The sequence below is a fragment of the Lycium barbarum genome, chromosome 2, assembly GCF_019175385.1.
Source record: "Lycium barbarum isolate Lr01 chromosome 2, ASM1917538v2, whole genome shotgun sequence".
NCBI classification, from domain to species: Eukaryota; Viridiplantae; Streptophyta; class Magnoliopsida; order Solanales; family Solanaceae; genus Lycium; species Lycium barbarum.
In genome coordinates, this window is record NC_083338.1 from 130,686,741 (window position 1) to 130,712,841 (window position 26,101).

Here is a 26,101-nt window from a genome sequence, read left to right on the forward strand (position 1 = left end):
TCGTTTTTATTCACGAAATTAAAAAAAAAAAAAAAAAATCTATTTCGTTGATTGTGTCACGAAATGCAAAAAAAAAAAAAAAAAAAAAAAAAAAAAAAAAAAAAAAAAAACTGCTATTTCGTTAAGCAGTTCACGAACTGCAAACAAAAAAAAAATTGTTGCGGCTATGAACAGTAAATGCTGATCAACGAAATGCCCATTATGGTATAAAAAAAAAAAGACACCCTATTTTGGTCTAATGGCTGTAAAAATATGTCATTTTGGCTCCGGACTCAGTGAACTTTATGCACTAAGTCACATAAATATTTTTTGTCACATCAAAGTAACATAGCTCTATCTAAAATAATGGATTAGTAAATTTCATAAAACTAGTTGTTGTTAAACTAAAGTAAATGAACTATTTGTGAAAGTTTTTTGGCATGCATGGACCTTATTTCACCATTGTTTCTTGCTTGTGGCCTAAAATAATTTAAAAAGTTAAAGAAAATAATAACTGAAGAGGACGCGTTGACATTTAAGAAACAATGAATGAAGGGAAAAGGGCCTGATTTACCCCTCTACTTTGGGAAAAGGTTCATATTTACCCCTCGTTATACTATCAGGCCATTTATACCCCTACTGTTACAATAGTTGAAATATTTGCCCCTATTTTTAACGGAGGGGTAAATATGAACCTTTTCCAAAGTAGAGGGGTAAATCAGGCCCTAAAAAATAAAACACCCTAAAGTTTCCAAACAAAACTTACTTCGGGTACCTTTTCAACCCCTAAAATGACTATCCGAACGTCTACATATCCTTGATGTATTGAGCCTACATTATTGTACGCAGAAAAAATATCAGGTTCTATATAAAATATTGACGTTTCGGAGTCTTGACACACCACTAATCATTGGTCAAAGTATGAAAAAAAAAACTAAATTTTTTCAACCAAAACTTACTTCGGGTACCTTTTCAACCCCTAAAATGACGATCCGAACGTCTACGAATCTTTGATGTATTGAGCCTACATTATTGTACGCAGAAAAAAATATCAGGTACTATATAAAATATTGATGTTTCGGAGCCTTGACACACGACTAATTATTAGTCAAAATATGGAAAATAACACTAAGTGTTGCAAAAAATAAAGTTGGCCAATTTTTGTTTTTTATTCATACTTTGACCAATGATTAGTGGTGTGTCAAGACTCTGAAACGTCAATATTTTATATAGAACCTGATATTTTTTTCTGCGTAAAATAATGTAGGCTCAATACATCAAGGATTCGTAGATGTTCGGATCGTCATTTTAGGGGTTGAAAAGGTACCCGAAGTAAGTTTTGGTTGAAAAAATTTAGTTTTTTTTTCATACTTTGACCAATGATTAGTGGTGTGTCAAGACTCCGAAACGTCAATATTTTATATAGAACCTGATATTTTTTCTGCGTACAATAATGTAGGCTCAATACATCAAGGATATGTAGACGTTTGGATAGTCATTTTAGGGGTTGAAAAGGTACCCGAAGTAAGTTTTATTTGGAAACTTTAGGGTGTTTTATTTTTTAAGGCCTGATTTACCCCTTTACTTTGGAAAAGGTTCATATTTACCCCTCCGTTAAAAATAGGGGCAAATATTTCAACTATTGTAACGGTAGGGGTATAAATGGCCTGATAGTATAACGAGGGGTAAATATGAACATTTTCCCAAAGTAGAGGGGTAAATCAGGCCCTTTTCCCATGAATGAATCCAGGACGCATTTATTTTAGGTAGTTATGTTTGAGAAATCCATTAAAGGACTTCAAAATAATTGATTGTTGCCATATTTGGATCATATGATAACACTACAGAGTGTGACACAATGGACATATTATGTCACGAGAAATTAGAAGCAAACTAAGATACTGTTAACCAGATGCCTCATTTGACAGATCAAATTGTTCAGTTGAACACATCACTTTGACATTAATTTCCTCTAAATCAGCTTTCGTATTCCTAATAAATTGCATAAGTACAAGCTCTCTGGAACCAGACACACTAAACAACAACTAATACTACTATTCCTCAATCTCAAGCACATTTGAGATCGGCTATATGAATCATAACTATTCACATAGACAACTACATAAAAAAGGAAAATTTGTAACAGCAATCCTTGCAAAGTCCTAGACGAAGAATGACCATGACTTTGTGTTAAAGGTCAAACAAGCTGTTGAATAAAACCTGCACAAAAACATGTATAAAAATGTTGAAATCAGACCATGGAACAGAGGATAACAGGTTCAAGCCCGAATACTTTATCTAAAAGATGTTCCCAGAAATATTGGATCAGTAAGGAAAAGAGAAAAGGATAGGAAAAGTACTTGCATATTCAGGATACTAATGAATCTGATATTGCTGATCCGAAAATAGAAAGGCGAAAAGCAGTTCGTTCCACATATCAGGCACACCAGGTAAGCAGTAATGACTACAATCTGGCACTAATGGATTATCACTCCAAGTACCAACATGTGCATCGCTCCGGTATGCCCCCATCGGAGTGACATGCAGCAATGTCACGGGTTTGGATACATTAGTCACAGTATCAATAATCATGTCTGAAAACGCGCTCTCATCCTTGCCGTTGGTTTCTGACCAGGGCTGTCGTGTCACGTCACATTTCTCACGGGATCCAATACTGATTCAAGCATACGAAGACACTCCTCAAATATAGAAAAGATATATATATGTATGGAGAAGAAATAGATTTTGATCACTACTTAAAAACAAGAATTAGCGATGGAAGGTTCTGTACTTAACAGCAAAATACGTCGCTAATATTATCAGAAAATTTTGTTAGCTACGAGCAACATAGTGACGAATGTAGCTAATTCCGTTCCTTTTTTGTAGTGGATATGAAGAGCGCAGCTCATGAGAGCTTCACAGAACTGGAACAAGGATTTAACACAAACTGTATCCAACAATCTAATAAATGATCATTCAACTGCAGCCCAAGACATAAATTTTGAAGTTTTAATGGACGTAAAAGCAAAACCGATGGAGACGAGTTAGATTATATCAGAAATTAAGCGCACCTCCAATGAGTAGCTTCAAAAGTCCGAAAGAATACACGTGTCCTATTAGTGTTGACCTTCTTTTCAATCCAAGATTTCCAAGTAGCTAAGGCTTTCTTGAATGCACCATTTATTGTCATCCCGAGTTTCATCTTTCCATCAGTCTGGAAGTACCAGCCCCTGTCTAGAGAAGCATGTCAGAAGAGGTTTATGGACAAATAGGTAAAGTAACTTTGCCATAAAAAGTGCAGAATAAAGCGATTCTCTAATAATCAAAGCTACTTATATAGAAAATATAATAATTATAGCAAGGAATCTTTTTATCAAATTTTGTGGCATAATGATGTTGAACAAGCATCAAGACATTCCTTATTTGCAACTCATGTATTATGTAGAAGATCTAAGTTGATTTTCCTAATTATATTTACCAACTTTTTTGCATGATAGTTAACCAAAAAATTTCAAAATCTGGAAAATGATAGTCATAGGCACATGTTGAACTAAGAACTAATATCAAATAATTGAGCTTTAGTTGCAAAATCTCAAGCAACATAAGAATAGCAAAATATTCCAGCTACATATTATAGGCCATAAGTCAACTTCAGATGCATAAGTTCATTTACCTTGAAAGTGTTAATTTAGTAATATGGAAATTGTCATGGAATGGGGGAAAACAAATCTTCTCATATTAGGATGGTAACTTGGGTGATATAAGACTCTTTTGCTACATATGATGAAGATTTGGTGAGGACAGTCACAATATCTCTAACTGCTTTTGTGCAGATCTCAGATTCTGCTTAAGAAGACCCTCAAAATTTCATAGGTCCATTTACAGACTACAGACCACAACTACGACAAATCTACAAGTCTCCAAAGCTTAGCTTATATCAAATTACGATGAAATAGGTTGGCTGCTTGTGCTACGATTATTGGTGATCAGTAACATCATTATTTAATTTACCACTTCAAGAGCATGTTACATAATCAGCAAATATAGTCAGACCTCTCTATATCAGTCACCCTTTATAACAACATTTCATTATAACGGCCAAGTTTTATTTGGACCAATTTTCCATGTTATGTTATATTATATGTTCTCTATAACAACATTTCGCTATAACAGCCAAAAAATATTCTGAAAAACGTTACTGTTATAGAGAGGTTTGGCTGCATATTAATGATAAGTTTCCAAGCTAAAGTACTATGCAGTTTATAGCATGAAGAAAATTACCAAGGTAAGCAAGGCATAACACCAAATATTGAAAGTAAATGTGAGAAATAAAACTGACATCTTCAAGAACAAGAAATTTACCATGAACAGATCACTTACAGTTCAAAAAGCTTAGTGGGATTCCACCAATGTCCGGTATTAAAGATTAGTATATCAGATTGAATCCATTCTTTGTTTATATCATCCAACTTATCAAGCATTAGTGCTTTCTTGATCCTCTTTGGTGAACGTTTTGGTGGCGCGCCAGGCTGTACTAGGAAAATTGATCTATAAAACTCAACTGTAAAATCAAACGAGCTAAATCGAACTTGTAAATGCCTTATCTGTCTAGTGATCTTTCTTCTTTTGATTTCATATACACTCTTTTTATCCTCAACACCAGTCATCAATATACATATCATAGATTCCCATTGAGTTCTACTTAATGAATCACCAACAAACACAATCCTTTTTCCCCTTAACTTTTCCAAGATTTCATGAACATCAAACCTTGGAATTTCACAATCCCTAGGTTTCCACCTCCACTTAAGATACTCTTTATCCTTCCTACCATTAGCTAAACAACTAAAACCTTGTTCAGCAAAAGGACATTCTGATGCATTGTACAAAGGATAACTTTCATCAGGCACCCAATTTCCAACAAAAACATTGCATTCACCAGTACTAAAGTTACTTGTCCTATTTGCATTTTCATGAACAATTTGTTGTGGAAAAGAATTTGCATTGTAGAAATAACCAGACCCTATTGACACAACAAACAACAACAATAATAAGGATCCAATCACAAGGACCCCATTGAAAGAATGAAAAACCCAAGTGTGACAATGCTTCATTTTACCAAAGTTCAAATCTTTAGCCAAATCTGACCTTTTATAGCCACAAGAACTGAACTTTAACTTATTCACCATCTATATGAACATATATAAGAAATGGAAACACCAAAATATAGAAAGAAAAGAGAAAAAAAAAAAAAGCTATATCTCAAAATCAAGATTTTGGAGAAACCCCATGAAGCTAAAAAAATTATTAAAGCTGAGAAGTAGTTTAGCAAAAAGAAATGAGAAGTATAAATGGATCTTGATTCTTGAAGCTTCTTCAGTTTGCAGTTGGTGATTAGGACAAACAGAGGGAAATATGGAAACAAACAGAGGGTAAGTTTGTCATTTTCAAATTTAAAGTACTTTAGCTTGTCTGAATGTGATCTATGAACTAAGTTTGGTGGCAATATGTTGGTTAGTAAATATAGCATTAACTAAAATTTATAGGTTGGAAACAGGTTGGTGAGTGGGACAAATATGCTTGTGTACGGCATCCACTCATTGGCTAACATATTTAAATATGGAAATTGTTGTAAGTTGTATGTAGTTTGATACCCACCAAATACTTGGCCACCTAGTATGTGTGACCACCAAGTTGTCTCTTATGGCCACCAAATTCACTTATTTCCTCTTATAAATAGGAGTGTGTTTTCTTGTATTAAAGACATCAAAAAATAAGAAGTGAAATATAAAGTTTCCCCTCTTTCTCTAAAGCTTTTTTTCTTTGCAATTATTTAGTTTTATAACACGTTATCAGCACGAGATTCTGTCATCTCGAGCAAATACTTTGAAAGCCCCGAAGGTATTGAGTTTCTTTTTCTTAATTAATGTCAAATCTTTCTAAACGTGAATTTGTTGCCTTAGATATATCTGGTAAAACCTACCTGTCTTGGGTTCTTGATGCCGAAATTCATCTTGATGCAATGGGTCTGGCAGACACCGTCGAAGATAAAATTTAGGCATCGACCGTGCCAAGGCAATGATATTCCTTCGCCATCACCTTGATGACAACTTGAAAATGGAATATCTCACTGTTAAAGATCCTCTTATGTTGTGGAATAATTTAAAAGATAGATATAACCACCTGAAGATGGTTGTGTTTCCACAAGCACGTTTTGATTGGATCCATTTGAGGCTATAAGATTTTAAATCCATTTGGGCGTATAATTCTGCCATGTTTAAAATTATTTCTCAATTGAAATTATATGGTGAAAATATCACTGATCATGATATGTTGGAGAAAACATTTTCCACTTTTCCTGCCTTGAGTATGCTCCTGCAGCAGCAATACCGAGAGAAGTTCAAGAAATATTCTGATCTAATCTCACATCTTCTAGTGGCTGAACAACATAATGAATTATTAATGAAAAATCATGAAAGCCGACCTACTGGTACTGCCCCATTCCCTGAAGTGAATGAGGCAAATTTTCGTCATTCTAGGCGTGGAAGAGGTCGTGGCCCCAGTCGTGGTCATGGCCGTGGTCGATGAAGAAATTTTAATCATGATTCTCGTCTTGCACCAAATAATACCCTTCACCACCAGCACTGTAAAAAGAAGGATGAAAAGCATGAAGTTGTGCAAAAGAAAGATTCATAAAATAAATGCTACCGATGTGGAGGAAATGGGCACTGGTCACGTACCTGTTGTACGCCAAAGCATCTAGTTGAGCTTTATCAAGCCTTCCTCAAAAAGGCAGAAAAGAATGTCGAAGTAAATTTTATTTCTGAAGATAGTGTTGAGGCCATGCATCTAGATGTGGCAGATTTCTTTGAACTCCCTAAAGGAAAAATAAATCATCTGATCGGTGATGGATCTGTAATAGTTTAGATATTTTCATCCATGTTGTTACTGTTGACACCCAATTTTGTCCCGCCTCTCCTCCGAAATACCTATTTATACTTCTGGTATTTTGAGAAATTAAAAAATATGCATTTAAATTTTACTATAATTATTTGTCTTTTATTAACACCCACGTTTTTATTCTACTGCAGTTATTATTATCATTATTATTATTATTATTATTATTATTATTATTATTATTCTTAAATTATCATTTATTACTAATTATCATTAATTATTATTATTCTTGTTATTTCCATTATTACTATTATTATTATTATTATTATTGTTGTTGTTACTATTATTATTAATTACTAATCATTATTATCAGCGTTATTTTTGTTATTAATTATTAATCATCATTATCATAGTTATTTTTGTTATTAATTATTATCATTGTTTTATCAATAATTGTTATTTATTATTATTATTATCATCATTATTATTTCTTATTATTATTATCATTATTATCACCACTATTACTGTTATTATTATTAATTTATTATCATTTTTGTTATTATCAATAATTGTCATTTTTTTATTATTAATTACTACCATACTTATTATTATTATTAATTATTATCATTATTCTTATTGTTATTTGTTATTAATTATCAATATTTGTTATGTACTATTATTATTATATCTATTATTATTTTTATCACCATTATTATCAGCATTATCATTATTGTTATCATTATTAGCAGTATTACTACCGCTATTTATTTGCTACTATTATTTAGTATTATTGAAACTTGCATTTCTCGACGTTTCTACCAACTTCCGCACACACATCGCATTTATTTCGCACATTTAAATGATAGCGTTTGTCATTAAATATTATAGCACGGTCATTTGCGACATCATATAATTTTTACCCGGATCTTTTTTTTATAATTACATATTTCCGTATTAGGTGATATTCTGGCACCCTTAGTACATCGTCAATCAAAATGTGTCTCTTATTCAAATTTAGAAGCCAAACTATTTCTTGCACTCAGTCCGTATTTTGACTTACCGGACCACAAATCAAAGTCCGATTAATTCCTAATATTTTTTGGACTAGACCATATGTTTTATCTCAATTTTTTTTAGATCAGTCCATGTTTAATTTAATAGTCCGTTCTTTTAATACCCAGTCTAAAATTTGACCCGGTCCACAAATGGACCGGGTCCAATTCATTCTTCAGCCAAATAAGGGAAACCCTTTTAGGGGTTTCCCCTTCATTTCGTCATTCCCACCGCCGCACCCCCTTTTCCCGCTCCCTCTTTTCCCCTTCATCTCCCCTCTTCCGCCGTGCACACCCCTCCCCCTTTTCCTCCTTCTTCTCCGCTTCCTCCACTTGTCCCTGTTCCCCGCTTGTCCCCCACTCTTCTCTCTCTCCCGCTCCTCCCTCTTTCTTCAACGCCAAAAGAGCAAAAACCCTATAAATAGTGGTTAGTTGAATTGCAAAAGGGGGAGGTTTTTTTTGGAGTCACGAAATTCCCCAAGAATTAGAGCTGGAATAGAAAGCCCCCTTGAAAATCAAGTTCCGAAACGAGTTTTCTTTTGTTTTCTTCGAAATCCCAAAAAAATCTCTAAAATACAAGTCCTTTTAGCCGCGTAGAATTCCTTAAAATCAGTTTCTTTAGCAGCCGAAATCTTGTTCTAATATTGGGTCAAAATACTAGATCCAATTTGCACTTGCTTGTCTTGTCGTCGCTGTGAATTCGAGCACCGCGAGCTCGGATTTGATAATATTCGAGTGTGAATCGGAGACCCCGCGCCTCACTTCGCTGCACCCGAAGCAGGTAATTCCCCTTTTCATCTATTTTTTGCATTTTTCTCGTTTCTTTAGTTGCTATGTGTTAGCTTAAATTTGCCATTTTTTTTGTGATTAAGGATGTTCATGTGATGAGTTAATTAGCTAAATAATGTTTTTTTTTTCGGTGTTAGTTCATTTTACTGTTTCTGTGTGATTTGTGTACGTAGTCTAAACATATGTATATGTGTTAGAATAGTTGGTCCGTGTTGAGTCGTATTTGTGTTCAATCTTGATTTTAGATTGAAAAGGAGTAAATATTATATGAATCAATTTAACTAGTAACTTAATTAGTGATTATGTGAACTAATTTTATAGTGGTGATTAGTTTGTTGTTGCATTCATTGGACAGTATACTATGTTTAGTCTGCTCGTATAAACATGCTTTAGAAGTCATTTGGTCTAGGCTGTTTATGCTGGGTGTGCACTATATATATTGGTCGTGTTCTAGTTAATCATGATTTACAGGTTGTTTTTGTTAGAATTGATTAAGTAGGCGGATTTAGATGTTGTTTGATCAAGCGAGCTAGTAAGGATTTCAATATGTTGTATTAAATGTTCAGGATGTCTGGCATAATACCATGGCTTCTTAAAGTTGATTATGTCATAGTTGCTGTGCTGATTGTTATTTCCCTTAGATAAGAGCTGATGGTATATTGTGCACCAAAGAGTCTGTTCATTTGTACCTAATTAATCTGTTACTTTTCTTAGAACAATAATAGCTTTGTCATAATCGGATGCTAATCTTTATCTCTTTTCCCCTTTCTCTTACATGTACACATCGGAGCAAACGGAGTCTTAATTCGGGACTTTATCAAAATAAAGTCTCAAGATGAGACTCGGCACACCCATCCATAGAGTCATCTCGTGTCGCAATTCTTAAATCACCTCAGGCAGGCGAAACTCGTCAGAGATCTCCTACAACATTTTATTCTCTTTTTCTTATCATTCATTTCCTCTCATCCATCTTTATGATTGCTAATTTTGTCTGTGTTTTGGATTGTGTGCGGTTTAAAATTAGGTGGAGAACCTACGATTCATGTAGGATTAGAAAGGGGTAGATTCTATCATTTAGGATTACCGCTCTGAACATTAAGTACTTAGTTTCACCATATAGAGTGCATCATTCACATAATAGTATTTTAAATTTTGTTAATTATAAGTTATCCTTTTTCTTTTTATTTTTTCAAGGCTATTTTCTTAAATTTTAAATCTTAATTAATTAACCTAAGTTTGGCCGGATAACCGTATTTAATGGATTCTAAAGGATGCCTAACCCCTTCCCTTTAGAATGATATAGAACCCTTACCCAGAATCACATTGGTTAAGCAGACCATTAACGGAGGTTTAGTTTTAACTTTACCTTAGTTAATGATTAGGTGTCCTGATTCACCGTAAAATCAATTAGGTGGCGACTCTTTAAACGAAGCAATATAGGAATCTCCAATATGTTGTACTTCGTTTCAACCCGGTTAAAATGGGGTATAACAGCTTGGCGACTCCGCTGGGGATTAATTAGGTTCTTGACCATAACAACTTAGGTTAATAATTGATTTGTTGGATGTTTGGTTTTTTATTTTATTTTTTGCCTTTATTGTTGCCTTATTTGTTTCTCTTATGTTTTAAGTAATTGTTTTATTATGTGAAATTTTCTATGTAATAATATGTTACTGCTTTCTTTAATTGGCATTCCGTTCATATTTCTTCCACTCCTGGAAAACTCACACATATTCACACACTTAAAGCGGCTTCGCGGTTCGCGCCCGTGCACTACTAAATTACCCTTCTAGTTGGATCGATCTTGTGGATTTAGTCGATCGGCGGTGCAGTCGACGGCCACAGACTTTCCACTCCCAAGTTGTCCGCTTGGGGGAGCCTTGTGTCTAGTAAGCCAAATCTTAGAAAACTTAAGATAGAGCTATGCCACCAATTCTATTTAAGTCATGCATGCATAAGCCTTAGGTGGGTCGGTCCTTGGTATCGACTCTACAATTAGAAAATCTACCAAATTGTCGACGGGTTTCATAACCCAACGACCAACAAGCATATTATGTGTGTAACGTGATAATGAGAGAAGGATCCAAGTCTAACCACGACATGCCAAGTTTGGGAATCATTTCTTTTTGTAGGATAGTTCTACCATAATGTTGCATTATGTGTTCTTTATGTGCTTTGTTTAAAATATTTTTAATTAGATTAGGTTTATATGTCTGAAACAATATTCAACATAGTATCGAGGCTTCTTTAGTTTTAAATCTGTGAAGATTAGCAATATCTTAATGAGTACTCAGCTGTTACAATTGAAACATTTGATCTGTCTAGATGAGTACTCAGCTAATAGGGATTGTTTAGTTCATTTTTTCCAATCGTAACAGACCTATCTAGTATAAACCAGACTCGAATTGGTGTGCTCATTGGCTTTGTCAGTCAGTCTTTGTCAGTTTTTGTCGCATATATGCTTTGTTCAGCTGTTCAGTCCAGTAAACGTTTGTTCATTCTGTTTGCATTTCATTTGAGTGCCTTAGTTTAAGTGTCTATCTATGAAGTTTTGAGTGTTCACCACGTCTAGACTTTTGAAGTTGTCTGGCTATTTAGTTAAGAATTAGCTTACAAAATGAATCATTATTTGATGTATATCATGTTTGTGTATTCTCACTTGAAACCAAAGATTGATTTAGTTAAATCAAGATGATTAGGAGGCTATCCTAGGCTTAATCAATTATTAAACATTTTCTTTAAATGAATTAAGGGCTTGACCATGCTAAGCATAAATCTGGTGTATGGTAAATGATCTTTCACATTGGATAAGGATTCACTAATCTTATTGGAAGCTTATTTCTCTTTTTGTTGAGATATATTATAAAGAAACTGATTATGAACATACTAAATTAATTGCATATCATGAGAACTATAAGTTTCCTGAATATCAATGACTTGTGTGCTGTATTTAGATTCAGATTTTAGCCTACTAGTTTTGAGGGCAAAGCAGCTCAAATATCTGTTACATGAGATCCCTCCCTCAGCTAATATTTTGAGTCAAGTTTAGGTGTTTGAAGTCATAAAAAGTTCATCACTGTTTAGGTTTTGTTATGGCCTTCTGAGGGTAGGATATGTTTCAAGGTTATCTCATTATGTTCTTTGCAAACAATTAAGTTTGAGTATGTGCCCTCTCAATAGCATGTATCTCATTTCAATAAGAAATCTACCTTAAGGACTAGCATGTGACGATTCATGTAAACTCTTGATTAAGTTATGAGATTATGTTGATGAAACTATTTTAAAAGGCCTTAAAACTTGAATTCTCTGTCTCCTTGAGTTGTTATTTTTTTCAAACCTAGATTAAGTGGTGATATTTATTAAACTAAGAGAAGAATCTTTATTTCATTTGGCTATCGTTTGTTGTGAAAACTGTTGTTGGATACTCTCCTTTCCCCTTTTGTTTTCTTTGCATGACTTGGGGAAATTTGCAAATCCCCCAACTGCTCGTAAGCTGCTGCACATCTGGGGCTTTGCTGCATTTTATTGAGGCTATACTAGAGTTCCTTGGAGCTTGTTGTACTATCAGATAAGTTTGCTAATCCCTTTAGTCCTTTATATTGATTGCTATCATGACTTATTGAGAGGCAAGTTTCTGCTATCACTGCTACTCATGTGAATAAATACACCATGATTCTTGTTGCAAGTCCATAAACTGTCTGCTGTGTCAAGAGGTTGCTTTTCAGCACTCTGCTTCACTCTTTGAAATGGTATTATGAGGTATAAGAATCATCCGTTGTAAGGCTATTTGTTACCATGTCCTGGCATGAACTCTTGATTGTAAATGAGGCCAAAAAGTGATTGAACTGCTACTGCTATGCTGCAAATTGATTAGGTTAACCCTACATCTTTGAGGTCAAATATGGTTGCTTCTTAAAGGTTGTTTGGTTGTTAAATTCCCTGCTATGCTTCAATGTAATGCCTTGGTGCTGCTATTAATCAATTACTGCCACACCATTTCCTTTGATCCCTGCCCTTAAGAATTATTGTTCTTGTCATACAAAAAACAAGCAGAACAGATCACTACACTTGATTACCCTACTACATATGGGGTTGAAACTGTTTACATAAGTTGTATTTTCTGAGAAAACTTGACTGCTTGTTGTTGCATCTTGGATAATTTGAGGTTTGAAGTGTTGCACCTTGAATAAACTAATGGTTATCTTGTTGAGATATTAAACCTCTAGCCTATTGATGTTTCCTTAGTATCCTAAATAAGGGTGGGAATTGTTGCAACTCTTTAGGCTAATTTATTGGTTTCTTGGATGAAAAGCTGCAATTTCAAAAAGGTGTAAAAATCTCTATTAAGTGATTCCTCCGCTACTATTGTCATCTGGTTGGTTGTAAGCTAAGGCAAGTTTGGGTTTGGTTTAGTCTCTTCGATAGCCTTCCATGCCTAAGGTTCTAGAAACCTTCGGATCTTGTACAACATCGAATATGGAAGGTGATAATTCCCTTTTGCTATTTAGGCCTTTGAGTTTAAGATTCTGTCATAGTGTTAGTGTTTATCTGTCTTGGAGGCATATACTATATTGAGTTATGTTTCATTTGTAGCTAAGGTCTTACTCATTGAGTTTGTTCTGAATACTGTGGCTGCAGTTGTTGCCAGGATCCTTCTTCAAACATTTTAAACCAAGATGTGATATTATCTTGTTACAGTTTCTCTATGCACAAATACTCATCCTTCACACTTTTCTTCTATGCATGACTTGGGGGAGTTTCAAATCTCAAACGATCTTAAGGTGCTTTTATTGTTGATCCCTGCCCTGGGAGTATTTTGATGAAGCTAACAGAGGAAGGCTTTTAAATCATTTTGTTACTGCAACTTCTGAGTGAATGTCACTATGTTTGGTTCGTTATTTCTGTATTTGAACTAAGTTCTCCTGTTGCTGTGGTGGGGCTGAATATTTGTTGTATTTCGGGGCTAAAAGGTGCCATCTTTTGTGTCAATTTGATGTTTCCATTTGGTTTGTAACTGCTGCATCTTGTCTGAATGGTTCCTGCGTATTTGAGGCTGAAAATTGCCACTATTTGGAGTAAATTTGCTGCTACTACACTAGATACAAGTGTTGGACCTTGCGCAAAACTGTTGCTGCTTTATTTGAGCTTTGAGGTTACTGTTGCTGCATTCCTAGAGCCAATTGCTACGATGTTTTCTTGATTAAAAAAAAAACTGCTGCTGCTGCTATACTATTTTAAAGAGCAGATTGCTACACTTAGTTTTTGGGAACTAATGTTATAATTGATCTAGTTCTGGACCAATTTGCTACTGATGGCTATTTATCGCTATTGTCTGTGGTAGTCTGTTTGTTGTATGTTAATCATCAACTGCTGTCTTCGATTCTAGGAGAAAGAATACTTACTTGAGCTCACGCTCACATTTTGTGATTGAGCTGCAATCATGTGGGTGGCTAAGTTGTTTGCCTCAAAATAAACAGATGCTGAATTGGTGTCCCAATGCTGCACTTTAAAAGGCAACAACTGCTGCACTTTAAAACAAACAGACGCTTCATTTAAGCTGTTATATTTGATAGACTATTGTTGCACTTCAATGAGTTTGTCGTTGTATTCTATGGGCTGCATCTTTAGTAAATATATGAGTTTGGAGGCTAAATATTATTTTGCTTTTGCTGAAGTCCGAAATGCAATACCTTGAGCAAACTGCTTTCATCATCTATTCGAAATGACGCTTTCTGATCTCGTTTGGTATTTTTCCCAGGGAAAAGTTATATGTGGTGTCCCATAGTGTGTGAAATCACCTTTGTTCACTATTCATTGTCCGTTGAGCATTGAGCAAAAATCCTTCAAGGATGGTGAACATGTGCAACCTTAAGCACACAAGAATGTTTAAAATACCCATATGGATCACTTTCGCATGGAAGACGAGTGATAGAGAGGATAAAGAACATGTTAATTTAAGTGTTGTCCAATTTATATGCGGTTGGTCAATATCACAGAAGTGAGAAGTTGAATTTATTGGTGGAAAAGAAATCTATAGAAGGGAAGAGTTAAAAGTAGTCACAGTTTGGGTGTGGGAGTGTAATAAAGAAATCTCAAGTGCTTTTTCATTTAATAATCGGCAATCAGTGAATTAGTTAATTATTTATTCCTAATACAATCTCTCGTCTTAGGTGTTTGTAATGTCAATCTTCCTTGCCTATCTTTAGAAGATTGGAATTTGCTACTTAAGCTTTCATATTGTTTTAATTGATATTTATCAGTTGAGTTGTAGTTTCTTTAGGGACCTATGCTTTGATATGTTTGATTATGTGTTTGTGAATCATTCAGTAGGTGATACATATCCTTTTGATGCATATGAGTGATTGCAAGAGAATTGATGTTAGGCTTTATTTGTATTGCTTGATATGATAGTTTGTGTTGAGCAGGAAATAGCTTTATTGACTTTTAACTTTCCAAACTAATGGTGGTGATCCTGCTGTCCTAAGGTGAGAAGCATTCGTGCTTGGCGGGACGAATGATACTGTGGAGACCGAAAAGTCGGAACGTGGGAATTTGTAGTCTAGTATGCTACATTGTCATCTTTGAAGCGTGATCAAGTGCAAAAGATTTAGGCCAAGTCTTAAGATTGTTTTTACATTATATCATCTTTTATGTATTTTAGTCACTTGCCTCATCAACACACTCGTTTTTATTTATTTCAATGAAACTTGGCCTTTTATTTCCAAACTTAAGTGTCTCAATTAAAGGGCTTGGATCACTCTATCATAATCTCGAATATTTAGCGTTAGGCCTACCTCTGGCACAAAGAGGTCCCTGCATATTAGGACGTGCTATTACTGTTTGTGTTATAAACTTTGTAAGTCATTTGCTGGCTTACTTGCTAAGTGATTTACTGAAATTTATTTGTAATATGCTCGCTTTCGAATTTATTTGCGATTACTTGATGCCAAGAGAATTATTTGAATTTATTCTCTATTTGTTTAGTTTTAATTCTTTAGAGGTTGCCTAGCATTGAACATTGGGTTGGCTGCGAATCTGCGTTAAGGACAAGATACAATGGCAAAAAGATTTGAATCATTCAACATCGGTGTGGGATTGGTGCAAGCGCAAAATGAGAATAGCGAGAAGAATGTGGTACAAAGAAGCGTGTTGGTCAATTTGGGAAATACCTTCAGCCTGCTTCCTAACACAAGTTCAGCTTCCCGCTCAACCCAAAACATTTCCTTCACTATTTCTCCTCCCTCAGCTCCTACATATGTGCCGCCAAGATACTCTGTTAAACCAGAAATTTTGCAAGTCACGTTGACGCCTAATGTCCAAAAGCCTGCACTTGCGGCGCCCTTCACAGAAAACCAGCAAAATCAGCTAGCGGTATGCCCATACAAGAGATTGAGAAATGAAATGAATGCAATCAATCAGAATAACTCGAATAGAGAGCTTCACAATTTAAGGAGAATTATCGAAGAAGAGATGCGGGCAAGAAATGTCCAAAGTTTAAGATATGAAAGTTTGTGCATGCTTCCGAATGTTGATTTGCAGCCCGGATTCAAAATGCCAAAATTCAACACCTTTAATGGCAGAGGAAATCCTGTTACGCACTTGAAGGACTATTGTAGCAGATTAATGGGAATTGGACAAAATGAAGCCATAAGAATGAAATTGTTCATTCAGAGCCTATCAGGGTTGGCGTTAGATTGGTACACGGAACAAGACTTTCGCAAATGGTACACGTGGGAGGACATGGCCCGTGACTTTGTAGAACATTTCAAATTTAACATCGGGGTTAGTCCAAATCTGTATGATATGCTTGAGATAGAAAGAATGCCACATGAGTCTTTTCAGGAATATGCCATCCGGTGGAGATTGGAAGCTTCAAAAATACACCCTCCGTTGCCCGAGAATGAGCTAATTTCAACTTTCATCCAAATGCAAAAGGGCATATATTATGAAAAGTTGTTATGTGCGCGGTTACGCGACTTTTCTGATTTAATTCAAGTTGGAAAGCAAGTAGAAGCGGGCATTCGAGCAGGAAAAATTGTTGACACTTCATCAGTACAAGAAACTTTTCAAGCCGAGACATTCAACAACTTGCAAGGCAAAAACAGAGAGACCGACTCAACTGTCAGGTCTACACGTCAGCCGCAATCACGGCAGAACCATCAATGTTCGCATGATCATGTATACCTTCATCAACGAGGCTTTCGATATCAACCCGATCAAACACAGTCTAGCTTACGACAGTCAGAGCACGCAAGACTCCGCACTTTTACTCCTCTTGAAGAGTCATTAACCAGCATATTTGAGAGAATGAAAGCCAAAGGACTCCTGAAGCCAAAGAAAGGATGGATCCCTAAAAGCCTACCGCCAGATTTCGATTGGTCCAAGAGTTGTGCTTACCACTCTAATATTCCAGGTCATGACACAGAAAATTGCCCGGCACTTAAGCATAAGATCCAGAACATGATCGAAAAGGATAAGATAAGTGTGCAACAAAATAAATTGTGCGACAACGAGGGCCCTCTAGTTGTAAATGCAATTATTGTTACCGGTGATCCATCAAAATTAGCACCGAGACATTTGAAAAGGAAGCGTGGAACTAAGTAAGATGATTGAAAGGATCTACTGTCACTAGCATTCTCCACCCACTTGCCTCATGATCAACTTTCCTTCTTGTAATTTTTGCTAAAGCTTTGTATTATGAACTACGTTCGACCTGATTCCTGTTGGTAGCGGGATACGTAGGCGCCTATGGTGGGTTCGGTCTTAATATAGTGAAAATTTCATTTTCCTACGAAGCAACACTGAGGCAGCTTTGCAAATGGACTATCATTATTCGACAAAAGCATGAATCGAAATCTCGAGCAATATATTAGCGTCACCAAATTGTTGCAATGCTATCACCACGAGAAATGCAGATTCAACGCCAAAGCTTTGGTGTTCAATGCAAGACAACCATGTTATTTTACACTAACAAATTTTCTTTGAGTAACGCAGGGGCATATTTTAGCTATTCTTGAAGGATATCGCACAATATCAAAGTCGGGAATTGCAAGATTCAGATAAAGCAAAGGGCAAAGTCAACTTAATACTGACTAAATTTGAAACTTACAAATTTATTTGAGTGCAGGAACTTTTAGATGCAAATTTTGGCGGGATAGAAGGTCCCCAAATCTTCGGCACTGCATCATGAATATTTGCTGCTGTAAATTTCGCACTGCGTCAAACTCGTCTCACCGCATATGAATCAAAGCATCGGAAAAGCCATTTGCTCTGCACTAATTTTAGTAATCATAAATCAAGCACTGCATTAGGCTCGTCCGCCTTTAACAGGACATTTTAGGCTCGTCCGCCTTTAATAGGACATTTTAGGCTCGTCCGCCTTTAATAGGACATTTTAGGCTCGTCCGCCTTTAATAGGACATTTTTAGGCTCGTCCGCCTTTAATAGGACATTTTGGGCTTGACCGCCTTTTATATATCGCATGGGTTGTGCACCACCCCTTTGAAATTTCTGCATAAGGCTGAGCACCGCCTTTTATATGTTGCGTGGGCTGTGCACCGCCCCTTTGAAATTTTAGCATAAGACCGAGCACCGCCTTCTATCTCAATTTTATTCTGCTTTGTAATTTGAACTACGCTTGACCTGATTCCCTTAGTGGGATACATAGGCAGCCTATGTCAGGCTCGGTCTCGTCATTCGCAAAAGCAACATCCTCCTGTAACCAGAAACTGGGACAAATTTTAAGGGCATCACCGCAAAAGCTTAATATCCTCCTATACCAGAAACTGGGACAGTTTTAAGGGGCATCATCGCAAAACGACATCCTCTTATGCGAGTAACTGGACAATTTTTAAGGGCATCATCGCAAGCGACATCGAGAAACAGGAAAGAGAATATGGCCAACAGAGTCATCAGGCAAAAAGAAGACTTGGGAGAAAGGACACTCGCTTTATTTCACGGTTCCCAAGTTGCAGAAGCCAAAATATATAATGTTCGCAGCCTTGCAAGGATTGCACGTCGAACGGTTTGATCTTTATTATAACAATTATGCCTCTCGAGTATCAATAATTTGCGAGATTCGCAACAAATTAATGCTTGAGTCTTGCAAATGATTTTTCAAACGTGTCGACGCACAAATATTATTGCTTTCAAATGCTCTCAAATGCACTGCGCATGCACTACTATTTTAAGTACCACGCACTGCTGCTTTAAATTCCCCGCACTGCATGCACTATTATTTTTAATACCACGCACTGCATATGCACTATTGCTTTAAACTCCCCGCACTGCATGCACTACTATTTTAAAATACCATGCACTGCATACGCACTACTGTTTTCAAATGCCCCGTACTGCAAAAGCAACCGCACCTACATTACATTATTACTTTCAAATGCCCTGCAAAGGCACATCATCATTGTTCGCAAAAGCACCACATTTAGGCTCGTCCGCCTTTAATAGGACATTTTAGGCTCGTCCGCTTTCAATTTGACATTTAGGCTTGTCCGCCTTTAATAGAACATTTAGGCTCGTCCGCCTTTAATTGGACATTTAGGCTTGTCCGCCTTTAATTGGACATTTGGGCTTGTCCGCCTTTAATATGACATTAGGCTTGTCCGCCTTTAATTGGACATTTTAGGCTAGTCCGCCTTTAATAGGACATTTTAAGCTCGTCCGCCTTTTATATGTCGCATGGGCTGTGCACCGCCCTTTTAAATTTCTGCATAAGGCCCTTTGCATCGCTTTCATATATTGCCTGGGCCATGCACCGCCCTTTTAAATTTCTGCATAAGGCTGTGCACCGCCTTTCATATATTACATGGGCCATGCACCGCCCTTTTAAATTTCTGCGTAAGGCTGTGCACCGCCTTTCATATGATGCATGGGCCGCGCACCGCCCTTTGCATCGCTTTCATATATTGCCTGGGCCATGCACCGCCCTTTTAAATTTCTGCATAAGGCTGTGCACCGCCTTTCATATATTACATGGGCCATGCACCGCCCTTTTAAATTTCTGCATAAGGTTGTGCACCGCCTTTCATATGATGCATGGGCTGCGCACCGCCCTTTGCATCGCTCTCATATATTGCCTGGGCCATGCACCGCCCTTTTAAATTTCTGCATAAGGCTGTGCACCGCCTTTCATATATTACATGGGCCATGCACCGCCCTTTTAAATTTCTGCATAAGGCTGTGCACCGCCTTTCATATGATGCATGGGCTGCGCACCGCCCTTTGCATCGCTCTCATATACTGCCTGGGCCATGCACCGCCCTTTTAAATTTCTGCATAAGGCTGCGCACCGCCTTTCATATGATGCATGGGCTGCGCACCGCCCTTTGCATCGCTTTCATATATTGCCTGGGCCATGCACCGCCCTTTTAAATTTCTGCATAAGGCTGTGCACCGCCTTTCATATGATGCATGGGCTGCGCATCGCCCTTTGCATCGCTCTCATATACTGCCTGGGCCATGCACCGCCCTTTTAAATTTCTGCATAAGGCTGCGCACCTCCTTTCATATGATGCATGGGCTGCGCACCGCCCTTTGCATCGCTCTCATATACTGCCTGGGCCATGCACCGCCCTTTTAAATTTTTGCATAAGGCTGTGCACCGCCTTTCATATGATGCATGGGCTGCGCACCGCCCTTTGCATCGCTTTCATATATTGCTTGGGCCATGCAACGCCCATTTAAATTTCTGCATAAGGCTGAGCACCGCCTTTCATATGTTACATGGGCCATGCACCGCCTTTTGTAATTCGCACCGCCCTTTGAAAATTTCCGCATAAGGCATCGCACCCCACCTGCCTCGCTTATTTATTTTCAAATGCCTCTGCGTATGCTCGTAGCCGCATTGCACCGCACTTGCATCGCTTTACTTCAATATTTATTTTTACTGACTATTTTTGTCTAGTTTAAAGTTTCGCAGGAGCTTTAGAGCAACGTGGAACTATTTCTTCGGCAGCGAACTGGGGCAATACGTCGGGAAGGATAAGCAGACTTCCCGACAAGGGTCAAAGATCTACCTCGAACACTCAGCTCCAATTCCAAATATCCCGTTCGCGTTCGAGCACACTCAATTTTCAGAGTTCTATCACAATACCCAGTGTCATCATAATTCTACACTGGGACAATATTTTTTGCGAAGATTCGCATCAAATCATGAGTTGCCAGTCATAGGTGTCGTAGTCTTCCCAGAACTACACACGGCCTGATTCTCGTGCAACCCGAGATATGTAGGCGATTCAGAGACCAGAGTTCGGCCGTAATTTTCTTTACCCTTAGTCCTCCACAATCCTTCAGCCGGGACAAAATAGGCTACTAAGTCAACGTCTTTGCCCGAAAATTCTTTCATCATTACCAGGCAAAGAGGGACAAGTTGTTGACACCCAATTTTGTCCCGCCTCTCCTCCGAAATACCTATTTATACTTCTGGTATTTTGAGAAATTAAAAAATATGCATTTAAATTTTACTATAATTATTTGTCTTTTATTAACACCCACGTTTTTATTCTACTGCAGTTATTATTATCATTATTATTATTATTATTATTATTATTATTCTTAAATTATCATTTATTACTAATTATCATTAATTATTATTATTCTTGTTATTTCCATTATTACTATTATTATTATTATTATTATTGTTGTTGTTACTATTATTATTAATTACTAATCATTATTATCAGCGTTATTTTTGTTATTAATTATTAATCATCATTATCATAGTTATTTTTGTTATTAATTATTATCATTGTTTTATCAATAATTGTTATTTATTATTATTATTATCATCATTATTATTTCTTATTATTATTATCATTATTATCACCACTATTACTGTTATTATTATTAATTTATTATCATTTTTGTTATTATCAATAATTGTCATTTTTTTATTATTAATTACTACCATACTTATTATTATTATTATTAATTATTATCATTATTCTTATTGTTATTTGTTATTAATTATCAATATTTGTTATGTACTATTATTATTATATCTATTATTATTTTTATCACCATTATTATCAGCATTATCATTATTGTTATCATTATTAGCAGTATTACTACCGCTATTTATTTGCTACTATTATTTAGTATTATTGAAACTTGCATTTCTCGACGTTTCTACCAACTTCCGCACACACATCGCATTTATTTCGCACATTTAAATGATAGCGTTTGTCATTAAATATTATAGCACGGTCATTTGCGACATCATATAATTTTTACCCGGATCTTTTTTTTATAATTACATATTTCCGTATTAGGTGATATTCTGGCACCCTTAGTACATCGTCAATCAAAATGTGTCTCTTATTCAAATTTAGAAGCCAAACTATTTCTTGCACTCAGTCCGTATTTTGACTTACCGGACCACAAATCAAAGTCCGATTAATTCCTAATATTTTTTGGACTAGACCATATGTTTTATCTCAATTTTTTTTAGATCAGTCCATGTTTAATTTAATAGTCCGTTCTTTTAATACCCAGTCTAAAATTTGACCCGGTCCACAAATGGACCGGGTCCAATTCATTCTTCAGCCAAATAAGGGAAACCCTTTTAGGGGTTTCCCCTTCATTTCGTCATTCCCACCGCCGCACCCCCTTTTCCCGCTCCCTCTTTTCCCCTTCATCTCCCCTCTTCCGCCGTGCACACCCCTCCCCCTTTTCCTCCTTCTTCTCCGCTTCCTCCACTTGTCCCTGTTCCCCGCTTGTCCCCCACTCTTCTCTCTCTCCCGCTCCTCCCTCTTTCTTCAACGCCAAAAGAGCAAAAACCCTATAAATAGTGGTTAGTTGAATTGCAAAAGGGGGAGGTTTTTTTTGGAGTCACGAAATTCCCCAAGAATTAGAGCTGGAATAGAAAGCCCCCTTGAAAATCAAGTTCCGAAACGAGTTTTCTTTTGTTTTCTTCGAAATCCCAAAAAAATCTCTAAAATACAAGTCCTTTTAGCCGCGTAGAATTCCTTAAAATCAGTTTCTTTAGCAGCCGAAATCTTGTTCTAATATTGGGTCAAAATACTAGATCCAATTTGCACTTGCTTGTCTTGTCGTCGCTGTGAATTCGAGCACCGCGAGCTCGGATTTGATAATATTCGAGTGTGAATCGGAGACCCCGCGCCTCACTTCGCTGCACCCGAAGCAGGTAATTCCCCTTTTCATCTATTTTTTGCATTTTTCTCGTTTCTTTAGTTGCTATGTGTTAGCTTAAATTTGCCATTTTTTTTGTGATTAAGGATGTTCATGTGATGAGTTAATTAGCTAAATAATGTTTTTTTTTTCGGTGTTAGTTCATTTTACTGTTTCTGTGTGATTTGTGTACGTAGTCTAAACATATGTATATGTGTTAGAATAGTTGGTCCGTGTTGAGTCGTATTTGTGTTCAATCTTGATTTTAGATTGAAAAGGAGTAAATATTATATGAATCAATTTAACTAGTAACTTAATTAGTGATTATGTGAACTAATTTTATAGTGGTGATTAGTTTGTTGTTGCATTCATTGGACAGTATACTATGTTTAGTCTGCTCGTATAAACATGCTTTAGAAGTCATTTGGTCTAGGCTGTTTATGCTGGGTGTGCACTATATATATTGGTCGTGTTCTAGTTAATCATGATTTACAGGTTGTTTTTGTTAGAATTGATTAAGTAGGCGGATTTAGATGTTGTTTGATCAAGCGAGCTAGTAAGGATTTCAATATGTTGTATTAAATGTTCAGGATGTCTGGCATAATACCATGGCTTCTTAAAGTTGATTATGTCATAGTTGCTGTGCTGATTGTTATTTCCCTTAGATAAGAGCTGATGGTATATTGTGCACCAAAGAGTCTGTTCATTTGTACCTAATTAATCTGTTACTTTTCTTAGAACAATAATAGCTTTGTCATAATCGGATGCTAATCTTTATCTCTTTTCCCCTTTCTCTTACATGTACACATCGGAGCAAACGGAGTCTTAATTCGGGACTTTATCAAAATAAAGTCTCAAGATGAGACTCGGCACACCCATCCATAGAGTCATCTCGTGTCGCAATTCTTAAATCACCTCAGGCAGGCGAAACTCGTCAGAGATCTCCTACAACATTTTATTCTCTTTTTCTTATCATTCATTTCCTCTCATCCATCTTTATGATTGCTAATTTTGTCTGTGTTTTGGATTGTGTGCGGTTTAAAATTAGGTGGAGAACCTACGATTCATGTAGGATTAGAAAGGGGTAGATTCTATCATTTAGGATTACCGCTCTGAACATTAAGTACTTAGTTTCACCATATAGAGTGCATCATTCACATAATAGTATTTTAAATTTTGTTAATTATAAGTTATCCTTTTTCTTTTTATTTTTTCAAGGCTATTTTCTTAAATTTTAAATCTTAATTAATTAACCTAAGTTTGGCCGGATAACCGTATTTAATGGATTCTAAAGGATGCCTAACCCCTTCCCTTTAGAATGATATAGAACCCTTACCCAGAATCACATTGGTTAAGCAGACCATTAACGGAGGTTTAGTTTTAACTTTACCTTAGTTAATGATTAGGTGTCCTGATTCACCGTAAAATCAATTAGGTGGCGACTCTTTAAACGAAGCAATATAGGAATCTCCAATATGTTGTACTTCGTTTCAACCCGGTTAAAATGGGGTATAACAGTTACTATTAGCTATAATAGTTATGTTTCCATATTTATGTAAATAAAGTTTGTGTAATGCTTTATTTAATAATAATATCTACTTTCATGTTCACTTTGTCTATTCTTTCATTTTGAAGAATAAATGGAAATTCCTCAAATTTTATTTGGATCAATGACCAATCATGAAGATATTTGTGTGATTAATAGTGGGAAAACGCATGCCATATTCAAAGATGAGAAATACTTTTCTTACTTGCGTAGGAAAAGGGGAAATGTTAATACAATTTCTGGCAATTCAAAATTGATTGAAGGCTCCAGAAGAGCTACTATATTTCTGCATAAAAGGACGAAACTTGTTATAGAAAATGCATTATTCTCTTCTAAATCTCCAAGAAACTTGTTAAGTTTCAAAGATATCCGCCGTAATGAATATCACGTTGAGACATTAAACGAAATAAATGATGAATATCTTGCCATTACAAAGCATGTCTCCAGCCAGAAACATGTTTTGAAGAAATTACCAGCTTTGTCTTCTGGTCTGTATTATGCAGAAATTAGTACAATTGAAGCACAATCGATCGTAAACCAGAAGTTTAATTATTCAAATACTTTTGTGCTTTGTCATGACCGAATAGGTCACCCTGGATCAATAATGATGAGACGAATTATTGAAAATTCAAATGGGCATCCACTTAAGAACCTGAAGATTCTTGAAAGTGGTGAATTTTCATGTGCCGCTTGTTATCAGGGTAAATTGATAGCTAAGCCATCACCAATGAAAGTTGACATTGAATCCCCTGCCTTTCTAGAGCGTATACATTGGGATATATGTGGACCTATCCATCCACCTTATGGGTTATTCAGATATTTTATGGTCCTAATAGACGCATTTTCAAGATGGTCTCATGTGTGCCTCCTATCGTCTCGCAACCTGGCGTTTGCAAAATTATTGGCACAAATAATATGCTTAAGGGCACAGTTTTCAGATTATCCCATTAAGGTTATACGCCTCGATAATGCCGGAGAATTTACGTCTCAATCTTTTGATGATTGTTTGTCATTTGGGATAAAAGTTGAACATCCTCTAGCTCATGTTCGTGTCCAAAATGGCCTTGCTGAGTCGTTTATTAAACGACTACAATTGATAGTAAGACCACTACTTATGAAAACACAGTTGCCCACTACCGTCTGGGGTCATGCTATCTTACATGCAGCATCTCTTATTCGTCTCAGACCGACTCATTCTAATAAATACTCCCCGTCACAATTAGTATTTGGTCATGAACCAAATATTGCTCATCCCCGAATCTTTGGTTGTGTTGAATCACCCTCTATTATTCACTATCTTGAGCCATTGACGGGAGATTTATTCACTACTCGATTTGCAGATTGTTGATTTGATGAAATAAATTTTTCACAATTAGGGGGAGAGAGAAAAGAAATCAAAAGAGAGATTGCGTGGAGAGTTTCATCACTATCTTATTTTGATCCACGTGCCCCTATATGTGAACAGGAGATCCAGAAGATCATTCACTTACAAAAAATAGCAAATCAAATACGAGACACATTTACTGATTTGAAAAGGATAACTAAGTCACATATCCCTGTAGAGAATGTGCCTATCCGAATTGATGTCCCAAAGGGACAATCTACTAGTGTCATAGCCTCTGAATCCAATACACGCCTGAAGCGTGGTAGGCCATTGGGTTCTAAGGATAAAAATCCTAGAAAAAGAAACACGAAA

General features: G+C 36.3%; 1 protein-coding gene across 2 annotated transcripts; it reads right to left on the bottom strand.

Moving 5' to 3' along the window:
- Nucleotides 1–1,846: 1,846 nt before the first annotated feature.
- LOC132627260 (protein trichome berefringence-like 7) lies at nucleotides 1,847–5,532 on the bottom strand. Of its 2 annotated transcripts, none has more exons than XM_060342511.1 (4): nucleotides 4,360–5,532; nucleotides 3,051–3,209; nucleotides 2,344–2,653; nucleotides 1,847–2,199 (listed from the first exon to the last, which is right to left on the bottom strand). In XM_060342511.1, the coding sequence occupies exons 1-3, from the start codon at nucleotides 5,166–5,168 to the stop codon at nucleotides 2,356–2,358; spliced, it is 1,266 nt and encodes a 421-aa protein (XP_060198494.1). In that variant the 5' UTR covers nucleotides 5,169–5,532; the 3' UTR covers nucleotides 1,847–2,199; nucleotides 2,344–2,355. The 2 variants fall into 2 exon arrangements, with proteins under 2 accessions (XP_060198494.1, XP_060198493.1); XM_060342510.1 differs by having other exon boundaries at nucleotides 2,340–2,653; nucleotides 4,360–5,530.
- Nucleotides 5,533–26,101: the final 20,569 nt, after the last annotated feature.